This window comes from Rhipicephalus microplus, chromosome 8, assembly GCF_043290135.1.
Source record: "Rhipicephalus microplus isolate Deutch F79 chromosome 8, USDA_Rmic, whole genome shotgun sequence".
Classification (NCBI taxonomy): Eukaryota; Metazoa; Arthropoda; class Arachnida; order Ixodida; family Ixodidae; genus Rhipicephalus; species Rhipicephalus microplus.
In genome coordinates this window covers 63,087,718-63,101,538 of record NC_134707.1, presented here as the reverse complement: position 1 = coordinate 63,101,538, position 13,821 = coordinate 63,087,718, and the positions used below count along the sequence as shown (strand labels likewise).

General features: G+C 47.2%; 1 protein-coding gene across 1 annotated transcript in view; it reads left to right on the top strand.

Moving 5' to 3' along the window:
• LOC142768267 (venom metalloproteinase BumaMPs1-like) overlaps positions 1-13,821 on the top strand; it is a 322,813-nt gene that overhangs the window by 267,542 nt on the left and 41,450 nt on the right. Inside the window, exon 4 of the mRNA XM_075870222.1 lies at positions 9,908-10,038. Within this exon, the coding sequence (XP_075726337.1) occupies positions 9,908-10,038 (131 nt within the window). The remainder of the gene's footprint in view (positions 1-9,907; positions 10,039-13,821) is intronic.

Sequence of the window (13,821 nt, the reverse complement as noted above, 5' to 3'; positions counted from 1 at the left end):
ACACCTGATTGTAATGCCGCATTTTCTGAACTGAAACTTCTATTGAGATCTGAGCCTATTCTGCGTCATTTAGATTCTTCTGCTCCTACAGAAGTGCACAGTAACGCAAGTGGAATTGGCATCGGAGGTGTGCTGGTTCAGCGCCATGATAATGCAGAGCATGTTGTTGCTTATGCGAGTCGGTCTCTAAGCAAGGCTGAAATGAATTTTACGGTGACAGAGCAAGAATGTTTAGCGGCTGTATTCGCCATTCAGAAGTTTCGATGTTACCTCTACGGTCGTCCATTCACGATTGTGACAGACCATTTATTATGCTCTCTTGTTACCCTCCGAGACTCTTCTGGCCGCCTTGCTCGATGGGCTCCATGCCTTCAAGAATTTGACTTCAGCATTTCGTACAGAAGTGGACGACGTCATTCGGACGCTGATTGCCTTTCTCGCTTACCTATGACCACGACGGAGGACAGGGAAGATATCCTCAACATCTGTTTTGCTCCGGTCTCTCACACGTTTCCTGACGCCAATATCTTCAAATGAGAACAACTGAATGATTTATGATTTATCTTTAGACCCTTTGTTTGTTGATGCTCAGAATCTCAAAGGCAGTAGTCGCTTTCGCATTCGTGATGGAGTGTTGTGCAAAACGAATTACTCGGCAACCGGCGCACGTTATTTACTGGTTGTACCTCAAAGTCTTCGATGCGACGTTCTCCGTACTATGCACGATGATCCAACGTCAGGACACCTTGGGTTCATTCGCAGCCTGCATCGAGCGCAGGGGCGTTTTTACTGGCCTCGAATGAGAGATTTTACGAAACAATACGTCTCTAGCTGCGAGAACTGCCAGCGTCACGAACGACCTACCAGTGCACCGCACGGCCTTCTTCACCCCCGTAGAACCGCCTACTACGCCTTTCGAGCAAGTGGGCATCGACCTATTGGGCCCGTTTTCGCGATCTGCGAACAACAACCACTAGATAATAGTGTGCGTCGACCACCTCACCAGATACGCCGAAACCGCTGCGATACCATCTTCTACAGCTGATGGTGTCGCTGCCTTTATATTACGCTCCGTTGTTCTTCGTCATGGTTCACCTCAAGTAATCATCAGTGACCGTGCTCGCCAATTGATCGCGGACGCTGTGGAAGAATTGCTTCGCCTCTGCACTTCACAGTTCAGACATTCGACACCATACCATCCCCAGACAAATGGTCTTGTAGAACGTACCAATTGAACTCTTACTTACATGCTCGCTATGTACGTCGCATCTGATCACAAAAACTAGGATGAGATCTTACCATTTCTTACGCATACAAAACAGCAAAGCACGGGATCACGAACTTCACGCCCTTCTACCTGCTCTACGCATGATCACCACGCAGCTCCCTTGATACGATCCTCCAATTTAAGCTCCATACCGATGAGTCCGTGGCCGAAACATTGTGCCGGGCTGAAGAATCCCACCAAATCGCTCGCTTGCGCACACTGGCATCACAAGATCGCTCCAAGCAATGGCACAATCAACGCCATGATGCCATTTCATTCCGCAAAGGTGAATTCGTGTGGTTGTGGACCCCCCTACGAAAACCTGGTTTATGTGAGAAGTTTTTACCGCAGTACACGTACCGTTACGTACACGTACCCTACGTCATTGTGGATCGCTTGACTGACTTGACGTACGTTGTGGCACGCTTAGCGACACCTTCTCGTTGGTCAAATCGAACGCAGTTGGTGCACGTCACTCGCCTCAAGAAGTTTCATCCCTCCAGTGACTTAAACTCGCCCAGTGGGCTTCGTCTGTGAACCGGGGATAACTCCGGTATGAACCGGGCTTTAGCATGTGCCGGGTAGGTAGAAGAGAAAAACGACGTTGTCTGGTGCTGCCTGAGGACCCCATCTTTACCGCGACGGCCGAACTTCATCCTCACCCTGTAAATAAATTCATCTATCCTTTATTTCAACCGTAACAATATTGTCACGGCTAAAGGCCGGGCAAGAAGACAGAGGATGAAGAGGTGATGAGCGTGGACAGCACTCACGGATCCTCCGAGAAAGACGACGTCGAAGCGGCTGTTCTTTTGTTCTGTTAGTGCAGAACTCGTTTTTCCTGGTCGCACCATCGTCCTGCATTCTGTTATTTTCACCTAGCGACAGTGGTAGGGGTGCTGGACTTCTTCAACTGATGCTTGAGACACCTCCACGCCCTGGGACATTGATTCTGCCACCGCAACTCGTTCCTGCAGTGGATACTCCTGTCCACCGCTACAGTCGCCGACAGCGAGACCTTAGTCCTGAGGCCTTAGCGAGGCCTTAGTACAACTTCTCCAGCAACACACCGTGCCTGGAGAAATGGCTACCGGAGGACCATCACAGCTTACTGCTGATCAGCCTCTAATTCCTGAGACCTTCCATTGTGAGGTTTATGAAAACGTTGAGGACTCGTTAGCCCCGTATGAACGAGTCGCCAAAGCCAACCGCTGGCCCACTGAACAAAAGCTATCGCACGTCTACTTTGCTTTGGCAGACAGCGCTCGTACGTGGTACGAGAACTACGAGTCAACTCTGTCTTCGTGGGAGGAATGTTGGCAGCAAATTATCGGGACATTCGTGAACTCCGACCACCATGATTCTGCTCTGCAGCTCATCGACGCACGCATACTGAAACCAAACGATAACGTCGCCATGTTAGCGAAAGACATGACCCGCCTATTTCAGCGGGCTGACCCCGAGATGCCTGAAAGTAAATAACTCGGACATTTGGTGAGGGGCGTCAAGGAAGAACTGTTTGCCGGTCTCCTACGCAACCCGCCAACAAGTGTAGTGGAATTCATCAAAAAGGCTACGACAATCGAGCGAGCACTACAGCGACGGCGCCGATACCATGACCAATCAAACAAGACATCTCCCAGCCTCACTGCTTTGACTGTCAGCAGTGAGTGTTCTCTGCATGAGATCATTTGTAAGGTGGAGGAAATCCGCCGCCTCCTTGTGACTCCGCCAGAAAATATCATGGCTTGCGTTGCAGAAGTTGTGCGGCAAGAACTCCGCCAGGCATTTTCGCTGCCCGATTCGCTCTCAGACCAGCGGTCTGTAAGCTACGCATCAGCTGTCCGTTGACCCACTTCAGTGCTGTACAACTCGTCACCACTGGCTGATAGTGACATCAGCCAAGGGCCTTACAACGAGCCGTGGGCCCCAGCTCCCCTTCCGCCGCAGCCGTATCTACAGTCTAACGTACCTATGCAACTGTTGGCGATGAACACTCCACCGACATCTGCATCTTGATCGCAAAGGGTGCCCACGGGTCGGCCATTCATCCGTAAGGCGGACTTGTGGCGCACCGTCGACCGTCGACCATTTTGCTTTCATTGCGCAGAAGCCGGCCATACTTTCCGCAATTTCCCGTACCATGACCGTAGACATCAGGAGCTTCTACAAACCTCCCCTCGTGCTTATTTCGATAACAGCCGTGACAGCAGTGCAGGCCCGTAAGCAGAGCAACTCGATGTGCCGCATCGTCGACACCGCTCTCCTTCAGCTGCCCCTAACTTGCCGCAGCAGCGCCGTTACTCCGAGGTGGTCCGGGGCAAATCTCCTAACCGTCGTCGGGAAAATTACAGTAGCGCCTCTTGAGGGGAAGGTTGCCACCCGTTTAGATGCTATCAAACCCCCAAAACTTATCTACGACGCGATACGACGATTGATACTACGGATCGTATGACGCTCGATACCAAGGACGACACGACGTCACTGACATCAACGGAAATCGTTAGCGCTAATCTAGACATTGATATAGAGGGACGCCCAGTAACAGCGCTGGCAGATACTATTGCAGACTTCTCTATTATCAGCCCTAAACTCGCCGACTGCCCAAAGAAAGTCAGAACAATATAAACGGGCCCAAACATAAGAACCGCAGGGGGTCTATTGGTGACGCTGACGGGCAAATGTGCCGCTCGAATAAATATCAGCAGTTCAGGTTTCGTTGCTACTTAATTTTACCGAAGTGCTGCAGAGACCTTATATTGGGCATAGACTTCCTGCGGGAATACCGCACCGTTATCAACATTCCTGAGAGATCGGTTACGTTTTGGATGGCCCCAGAATAAGTTTCGGATGAGCCCTGTACAGACTAGCGACGTAAACCTTTGTGCGTCTTCGACGACGACGTGACCATCTCACCGCGGTCGAGTGCACTCGTGGCTGTGACATGTGACACATCGAGCGATTCTGAAAACATCGCTGAGCAAATTCCAACACTGCTATTTAGCCGTGGTTTATCTATCGCAAGAGGCGTCGTCAGCATAAAATGCGGACACACGCACGTCCTTGTTACGAACTTCAGCTCTGCACGCCGACATCTAAGGAGGGGCATGGCAGTCGCGTACAAGGAAGAGTTTGCCGAGATGACTGACTGCCTAACTCTTGAAAAAGATAATTCAACTGCTCTGCCCCTCCGCACCTCTATCTGTTGAATTGGCCCAAGTTTGCTGCCGGCGCAGAAGCAAAGTATAATGCAGCTTCTTAACAAGTTTGAAGATTGTTTCTCTTCGACGTCCAGGGTCCATGGACGTCACTGACAAAACATCGAATTATAACGAACGACATGACCAGACCCATCTTGCAAAACCCGTACCGGGTAGCTCCGCGAGAACGTGAAGCCATCGAAGAGCAGGTGTGACAAATGCTTGAGGATGACATTATTCAGCCGTCTGAAAGCCCTTGGGTTTCACCGGTTGTATTAGTGAAGAAAAAACACGGCACCCTACGTTTCTGCGTGGATTACAGCAAGCTGAATCAGGTGACAAAAAAGACGTCTACCCACTTCCACGTATCGACGATTCACTCGATCGACAACGGCAAGCGCGTTATTTCTCGTTGATGGATATAAGGAGTGGCTATTGGCAGATAGAAGCCGATGAAAGAGACCGGAAGAAAACAGCTTTCGTGACACCTGATGGCCTTTTTTGAATTTAGGGTACTTCCATTTGGCTTGTGCTCAGCACCGGCAACGTTTTAGCGCCTCATGGACAACGTACTATCAGGCCTCAAGTGGCAGACGTGCTTAGTGTATTTAGATGATATCATCGTATTTTCTGCCATATTCGACGAACACGTCGGCCGACTGCACTCAGTATTTTAAGCTATCCGTTCCGCCGGACCAACACTTAAGTCGGAAAAATGCCACTTCGGCTTTGAAGAGCTTCTGTTCCTGGGGCATCATGTCAGTAGTGAAGGTGTGAGGCCTGACCCTGAAAAAATAGCTGCCGTTACAAATTTTTCAGCGCCAACTGAGAAAAAGGTGATCAGACGGTTTTTAGTACTGTGTGCTTACTACGGACGCTTCATTAAGAACTTTTCACGCATTTCCTCGCCGTTGACGCGCCTTACCAGAGAAGACGTCGCATTCGTATGGAATGAATAACAGCAAAAATCATTCGACGAGCTGCAGCAACGCCTTAGAAGCCACCAGTCCTCGCACACTTTGATGATGACGCCCTGACAACAGTGCACACCGACGCTAGCAATGTCGGCTTAGGAGCTGTACACGTGCAGTAGCAGGATGGTGCCGAACGAATGATTGCTTACGCGAGCAGAACTCTTTCACATGCGGAAGAAACACCACACCACGGAAAAGTACCTTGCCGTGGTGTGGGTGGTTAGAAAATTCCGCCTATATCTGTATGATCGTCCTTTTAATGTTGTCAGCGACCGTCACTCCCTCTGCTGGCTGATGAATTTAAAAGACCCTAAAGGGTCTTTTCAATTCGTCAAATTTGTTTGACGTTTAAATAATGTTTGTAGGACGGTTGGCGCGCTGGAGCCTGAAGCTTCACGAATTTGACATGATGGTGGTCTACAGATCGGGGAAGCGACACTGAGGTGCTGATTGCCTTTCTCGTGCGCCATACGAACCTGCGACGGCAGGAGATGACGATGCAGCCTTTGTCGGCGTTGTAAACACGGCAACTGTCGCACAGCTGCAACGAGACGACCCCGAACTAGAACTCGTCCTACGTTTTTTAGAGGGTCGCACTTCAGCTGTACCTAGACTGTTTGCGACAGGGCTTTCGTCATTTTGCTTGCGCAATGACGTCCTGTATAAGATAAACTTCACGCCACACGGAAACGACTACTTTTTCGTCGTGCCAACATCTCTAAGGAGCGAAGTGTTACAGGCATGCCACGATGAACCAACATCTGACGACTTGGGTCACACGCGTACATTGTGCAGAGTAAGGCAAAATACTACTGGCCAAGACTGACGGCGACCGTTCAACACTATGTTCAGACATGCGTTGATTTCCAGCGCAGAAGAGTTTCACCCGTCAAACCAGCAGGCCTCTTCCATCCTATTGACGTGCCTGTTACTCCATTTGCTCAAGTCGGAATGGATCTTTTGGGCCCATTTTCAACCTCATCAGCAGGTCGCAGACGGATTATAGTAGCCACCGACTACCTCACTCGTTACGCTGAAACCAAGGCTTTGGAGAGGGGCACGGCAAGTGAAGCAGCCCGATTTTTCGTACAGAATGTGGTGCTGAGGCATGGCGCTCCGTCAGAGGTAATAACTGATAGGAGAACTGTATTCGCAGCTGAACTATTACAGACAGCTTTAGGACTTAGTTGCACATCCCACCAGCAAACAACGGGGTTCGTTCATTCAGATAAGCAGATAAGCAATTCAGATAAGCATTTGTCATGTGCAGACAGCATGCAAGATATTCATACATAGTCTTTAGATCGGTACCAATGAACCCGGTCTAGAAATAAGATCTACTCTTACATGAGCGTGTATGATTGGGGAATGTGATGCCTTCGGACCCTCAACATGTAATAAATGAAATGAAACAACTCATAACAAAACACATCGGCTATCCACCAGTAACGGCCTGTCCATCGAAGTGGTTATCAACCATAAGCCATAAGACCTCGACTCTTAGGATTTCAAACGCTTTGCGAGAAGCTTCACATTCTACACACGATACCCTGCATTGCCCGCTGACATAATCACTGCCTCACACTGACTCAGCTTTCTCAAAGCAATCGATGTGGCTCTTACTACATCTCTGTAAAGTACAAACGTAACCACAACATATGATTGAGACTTGCGTACACTACACAAAAAACACACAACAGCTTCATGATCTTCGATATGATGAATAATAAACAATCGGTTATGTTTAAAGTGGCTCAAGTGGACCAGGAAGAGGCACTGTTTTGCGCAGTACTGGAGGCAATGCAAAAAAAAACTGAACCGTTCGGCATCTACATTCTTTACTGTTTCGCATTTATTTTCACGCGAGTGTAGCTTGAATACAAATAAAACCGATCTACAGCCATTCAGGGTGAAATTAGAACATTCTACCATCCTTTAATTGCCATCATGGTCAGAGCACGTTGAAAACAGTTGCACCGTGCTGTTCGCGTTTCTGTTTCTCCACTCTGTACATCCATCTGTCCTGCCTAGTGTTACACGTTATCTATACTCATAAATATGCCACACGAAAGCATGCCAAACAGCTGTACACAACAACTCCATAAATGTGCTCACAGTGGTTACAGCTCTGCAGGTGAGTAATATATACATTATAAAATAAAAGCAATCTCACGAGCACGAAATATTAAAATATGCTGGGTAAGTGGCGCGTTTTAATAACTGACAATAAGAAAACAGACGTATGCTTGTCTTAAATTGTTCACAAAGAAGCAAAGAAAAAAGATTCAACTGTTATAGAACTGCCCAATGGCAGCATATTCTAAACAAAAAAGAAACTGCGTCTGCGTAGAAGAATGAGCTTATATGAAGCTACACTTTCTAAACGTATAGAACACTTGCACACACCAAGAACGTTATACTATGCCACTTTCGTGCAGAACACACATACCTCAGATTCAGCTCTATTCTGACAAAATTGTACAATTCCTAATATCCAGAATGTGGACGGGGGGTAACAGCAAACGACGATTTATTTTCTTGAACAGAACTTTGAACACCGAGAAAAAGCTTTTCATCCATTTTGCAAAGCACACATCCCTCTTAACCCAGTAATTGTTATAGGGGAAGGACGCATTTTTAGACCTGTTTGCGCAGGTGGTCTTTGGTTAATACACCTCTTTGTTAGACAACTGGTGTGGCGTTTTTTTCTATTTTTGTGACTGTGCTCATCCACTAGTTCGAACTTTCTTGCGAATGAATTTCATGGATATTTTGCCAAGTGTAGTGGTATCTACTGATTTTTCATCGCCTCCTTAACTGCAAGGGTTCAAACATGAAGTACACGAATTGGTGCGTTTTCTGACAACCATATTCTCTAATGAGTAATTGTTCTCTAGCTTAAGAAAATACCTATCTTATGTTGGAGTGGATGTGGTATTTCTGGCCTCACTTTACTGCTCACTATATAATGGATTGTCTAGTCGTGACACGTTTTTACATGTAACGAAAATGCCTATTTCACCAATAGCAGACTTTTTTTTGCAAAGTGGCTACAAAAGATGTACCTGTAAAAATCTTTTTAAACACCAAAGGCATCTTTGCATCCTCAATAACTGCCACCTCTGCGAAGTTCCGGAAACAATAGAACATGGCTCTATTAGGCGGCAGAACGCCATTCTTTTTTGGTACGTCCTGTAAAGGGTTAGTAAAAATTACTAGAATAAAATTTTCGCTGTATCCATTATCTTATACTACCCAAATGTGATGATGTGCCAGTTGACTCGCTGTTTTTAATGGGTCAGCATGTTTTATAAAAACTGTCTTGTTGAACAGGCATGCAAAACCAATGATGTCTTTGCGATGTCACTTTGCACGAATGACTGCGCAGCTAAACATATATGACCAACTGCAGTTTCGGCAAGACTGGTGTACAGAGTTCATGAAGTGTGCTGCTCAAATACTTCTTTATACATTGTGTTGTATGGCATTTGCTTTGTAAGGTCCATTGTTCTTTTGTCGAAGCGGCCTTATGACTGTTGTACGCAATCTAGATAATGAAAATGTGGTTGCTGATACAGTATATGTTTTTAGCTTCTTAAGCGAATCAGTGTTTGTAGTAAAACCTCCAATTTCATCAGAATGCTGAGTGATCATTGTTGTTTAGCCAACTCAACTTTGTGAAGAGAGAGAAAGGTTTCGTTCTTATTTCTTCGCTTTGTCAGGGCCATTGCCCAGAGAAGACCTCACTTAGCTGACCAGCTTTGACTATTGTGCATGATGGCCATTTTTCTGCTTATCTCCAATGAAATCCAACAAATAAGGAAACCGCACTAACGCCTCCCTCCTCCCCTCCGCTATTCCTGTAATTGGAACATGCGGAAGAGTGGAGGTCACTTGCTCGGTATTATAAAATTGGTGACCTGTGTCTGCACGTTGCACATATTATTAGCTAGCATACGCCAACTATATCCAGGACAAACACCGTTCTGCATATTTCTTTTTGCAGCAAGTCATTGCAAATAACACACCACGAATATATCGTAGTATTGGCGTAGGCCAACAAGTGCATCGCGTGGTGCAATTCCTGCGCTGCGTATTTTTTATTAGGCCAACTATGTGCCGCCGGTATTCAGAATATTTTGCTTTAATGTTTACGAGCTGCGCGTCACGGTAGTGTAGCGGGTACGGTGATTGGTTGCTGACGCGAACATCGTGCGTTAGATCGCGGCCAAGGCAGTCATATTTCCATGGAGGCGAATTGCTAAAAGCTTGTGTACAGTGTAATATCAATGGACCTTATTGAACACCAGATAGTTCAAGTTTTCAGAGTTTTCCCCTACGATAACACTTATCATTGTGGCTCTGGAGCTTTAATACTGTAGATACTATTGTTAATAACATTTAAAAGATGAATTATGTAAAATGTCACGCCATATAAACGCTGGTGTAATTCTTTTATTTTGCAGAAGCAAGAAACAACAGCAATGGTAATGAGACATTTCTCGTGGAGCTCTGCGTGGCAGTAGAGTCCACATATGAAAGTGCGTTCAATGGACCCGAGGAGCTAGTCACATACATAGGCACGATGGTAAATGCGGTAAGTATTGAGAAATTATTTTCAAATATTGTACAGCACAACAACGTCACCTTAGCTTACCATATTAAAATAGTAGCGTGGGACGTTGCCCTGCTAAGCTTCAGTACGTGGATTAAATAAAAGTAACCAAGCCTGGTTTTTATGTGGAGGGAAGTGTGGGTGCAGGCGTAGAGCAAAGATGCCGGCACACCCCCATTTTTGTTCATGGTAAAGGGATCACTACCATAATCTACCATTGTTGTCTTCAGAATTTTTTCATACGATTGAGGGAAGGCTTTTGTATGTGTTAGGCTGATTTGATAGATATGTGGGGTATAACGTCCCAAAAGCATCATGTATTAACTAGAGACGCCGTAGTGGAGGACTTTGGAAACTTCTACAACCTGGGGTTATTCAACGTGTGTGTTGAACCAGCTTCCCTAAAAATTTCAACGTTGATTTTCTTTGGGAAACACACTTCATCTGCGAAAGCTCTTGCGAAACCTCATCAGTTTATGGTGATGGTGAAAAATCTTTATTTTTTGTCCGGCAAAAAGTGCCTGGGCTCAGGTCTCCTATGTCGGGTCGTCAAGGCCTTGCCTCTGCACCGTTTCCCCACAGGGGCGTCTGTGTAAGCAAGCGTTTGGTGCGTAGCGACACCATGGATCCGAGCTAATGGGGGTTTCGACTCCCTCCCACGCCTAGCCGTGCGTGGTTTTGCCGTGTCCGGGAGAAGGGGGATTCGGTGGGTTGAGCCGACGCCGGGTGATTGGACTGTTAGGCCTCCCCCCCTCCCGGTAGAGGCAACACATCCCTTTGTCCCCAGCTTCACGTAGACGACACCTCTGGGCTGACCCGGCGGTCGCCTTTTCCTGTCGATATCTCCTCTCATCTTCGTCTTTCTCTCACACAATTTGTCTGTCCTGTCGTCTCCTGTCTTGTAGTTCCTTATACTTTTCTCGGTGGCAAGCGTCAACCTTGTGTGCTTATTCAACCTAGGATAAACCATAATAGCTTATAGTGACGGCCTACTGCTGCCGTTGCGCAGACGTATTCACATGCTCTGCCACGTCCCCTAGTTGGGTTCCGTGGTAGGTGGTAGGTGCCGTTGCCAAAAAAACATTCTTACATAAGATCACCAAACCCCTTCCTAGGTGATCGCCCCCAGAGAAGAGGACGCACCGAAGCAGCCTCAAAGTTTTCATTTGGTCTTTGCGCTACAAGACACCGCTCATCATCATCATCACAGTGTGTAATGAAGATTCAAGACTTGTTCCCAAAATATCATGTCATACATTGTAAAGCCACAAGAAAAAAAGCTACAAACGTATCACTGTTCTAAGTTTCAAGATGCCTTCCTGGTACCATCGGCGCTGGCTACAAAGCCACTAAGATGACCAGTGGGGACCTGCTAATAGAAGTCAAAGCCAAATCCAGTATCAGAAACTAAGCAACCTTGTTGCATTTGCGGACAAACCTCTCATCGTTACCGCTGACCGGACATTGAACACAGTTAAAGGTGTCGTATCGTATGAAACTCTTGTAGACCTTACCGACGAAGAAATTTTGAACTGGTGGAAAGACGAGAATGTCATACATGTGCAGCGCTATAAAATCAGGTCAAATAATGCAGAGTTCTCCCCAAAACAAATCGTACTAACGCTTAAATGAAACACACTCCCAGAAATTGCCACTACAGGCTATCTCATGCTCCGTGTCTGACCATATATACCAAACCCGAGGCGTTGTATTAAGGGCCAACGGTTTGGCCATGCTTCCCAAATCTGTCTAGGGCAGCTCATGCGCGCAAGGTACGCCACAAGAGGGCACTCTGCTGATGACTTCAAGTCTGAGGCTGAGGCTCATTGTGTGAACTAGGATGATGACTATCTCACTTATTCCCGCTCATGCCCATCCTAGAAAAGGGAGGGAAAAAGAAATTCTCACAATTACATTCCAAGAAAATTTTAGTTTCAGGAAACCCGACAGCGCGCAACGCACACTTTCCTACAGAAGTCATTCGCCAAAGTGGTGCAAGAGGGCTCAATACCACTAGGAATTTTGGCGAAGCCCCGGAAAACGTCTAGCGTGCCGAGGCAACCGCCAACAGACCCCACTGAAGAAGCAGCTCCGGCTGCTACGCCCTCTCTGAGCACGGGCCCACAAAAAGCCCCTATGAACCCTCGCAGCAGCCAGGGCAGCACACAAACTCAAAAGGTCTCCTCAGCCTACGGCCCGGTGGTGCCGAAGGCTTTTTGCGCCATGACAAGAGAGTGAGAATTTATTAGAAGGCAGAGAGGTCGGCCTGGGCTAGTTCGTTCCAGCCTGCTACTCTACAAAGGGGATAAGGAAAGGGGAAAGGAAAAAGGGATGAAGGGTGATGATGGGGACAAGAACAAGTGGTGTGTATGTACAGTAGCCACTTAGCACAGTACCCTACAGTCTAGTTTCTAGTCCAGTGCTTTTTATATAGTCCAGAACAGCCTTTGTAGCAGTTTTTGACACTGTTTGGTCGTTCATTGCTGACAATATGTGGCTTTCACCTAATGGTGTTCGTCCGATGCTTGCCAACGCTGCAGTTAGCATTTTTCTTTACATCACGTATAATGCACAGGCAAAAAATATGTGAGGTATCATATCGCCCAATTGGCAGCGTTCACAGTTCGGGTGCTGTCCGAACGGCCGATTAGGTGGTTGTAGTGGCGAGTGAAGGCGACGCCCAGGCGAATTCGGTGCAGTATATTAGTATGTCTTCGGCTGATTTTATCTGGAAAACGAAAAGTCATACCGGGGTCTCTTTCCCGCAGGCGCTTGTTCCAGTGATCTGGTAGCGACCAGTAAGTGGCAGCGCATTCGCGCATGAGTGATCTCAACAATGTGTTGACGTCACTTCGCGAATACGGTACTTTGACGTACATAAGAGCGTTGTATACTGCCGCTCTTGCCTCGCTATCGGCTGTTTCGTTGCCAACCAGGCCGCAGTGTCCCGGAATCCAATGGAGTGTAATCAAGTGACCGCTCATGTGTGTTAGGTCAAATGCTTAGACGATTCCTAACGCTAACTTGTAAAATTGGCCTCTTCTTGAGCAAGAATTGATAGCTTGAAGCGCTGATTTTGCATCAGACAGAATCGTCCAATTACGCGGTGCTTGGTCGTTCATAAATTCATGGCTTCTTGTATAGCAACAAGTTCTGCAGCTGTCGAAGATGACCTATGATCTAATTTGTACTGCCGGGAAATACCGAGTTGAGGGATCACGAAGGCTGCAGCTGAGGCGGATGAAGTTACGGATTCGTCAGTGTAAATGTGCACAGAGTCGCAGTATCGGTCATCTAAATGTGCCAAGGTGAGTTGCTTGAGGGTAATATAAGAAACACGCGACTTATAGGAAATTCCACGTATGTGAAGGCACACCAGTGGTTTAGTCAATGTCCATGTAGGCACTGCAGGGATTACGGCCGGTGCAAAACCTAAAGGGATCATGTGCCTATGTATATTGAGGCATCGCGAATAGGTACATCCTGGTCGGTCCACTTGTAGCGAAGACAGCGGGTGCTGTGCATGTCAGGTCAGCAGACGAAGGCGAACTCTAACTGGCTCACAGGACCTGTAAACCTGTATAGGGTAGGTGCGGGACTCCTCTATAGTGCCAGAGGTTGACGTGCACCGTGGCAGGCCAAGGCACATTCTCAGTGCTCGTGCCTGAAGGCTCTCTAAAGTGCGAAATCACGTTGCCTGCATGCTGGAAAGTACAGGTGAGCTGTACCGTGTATAGCCCACAAATAATGCCTTGTATAACTGAA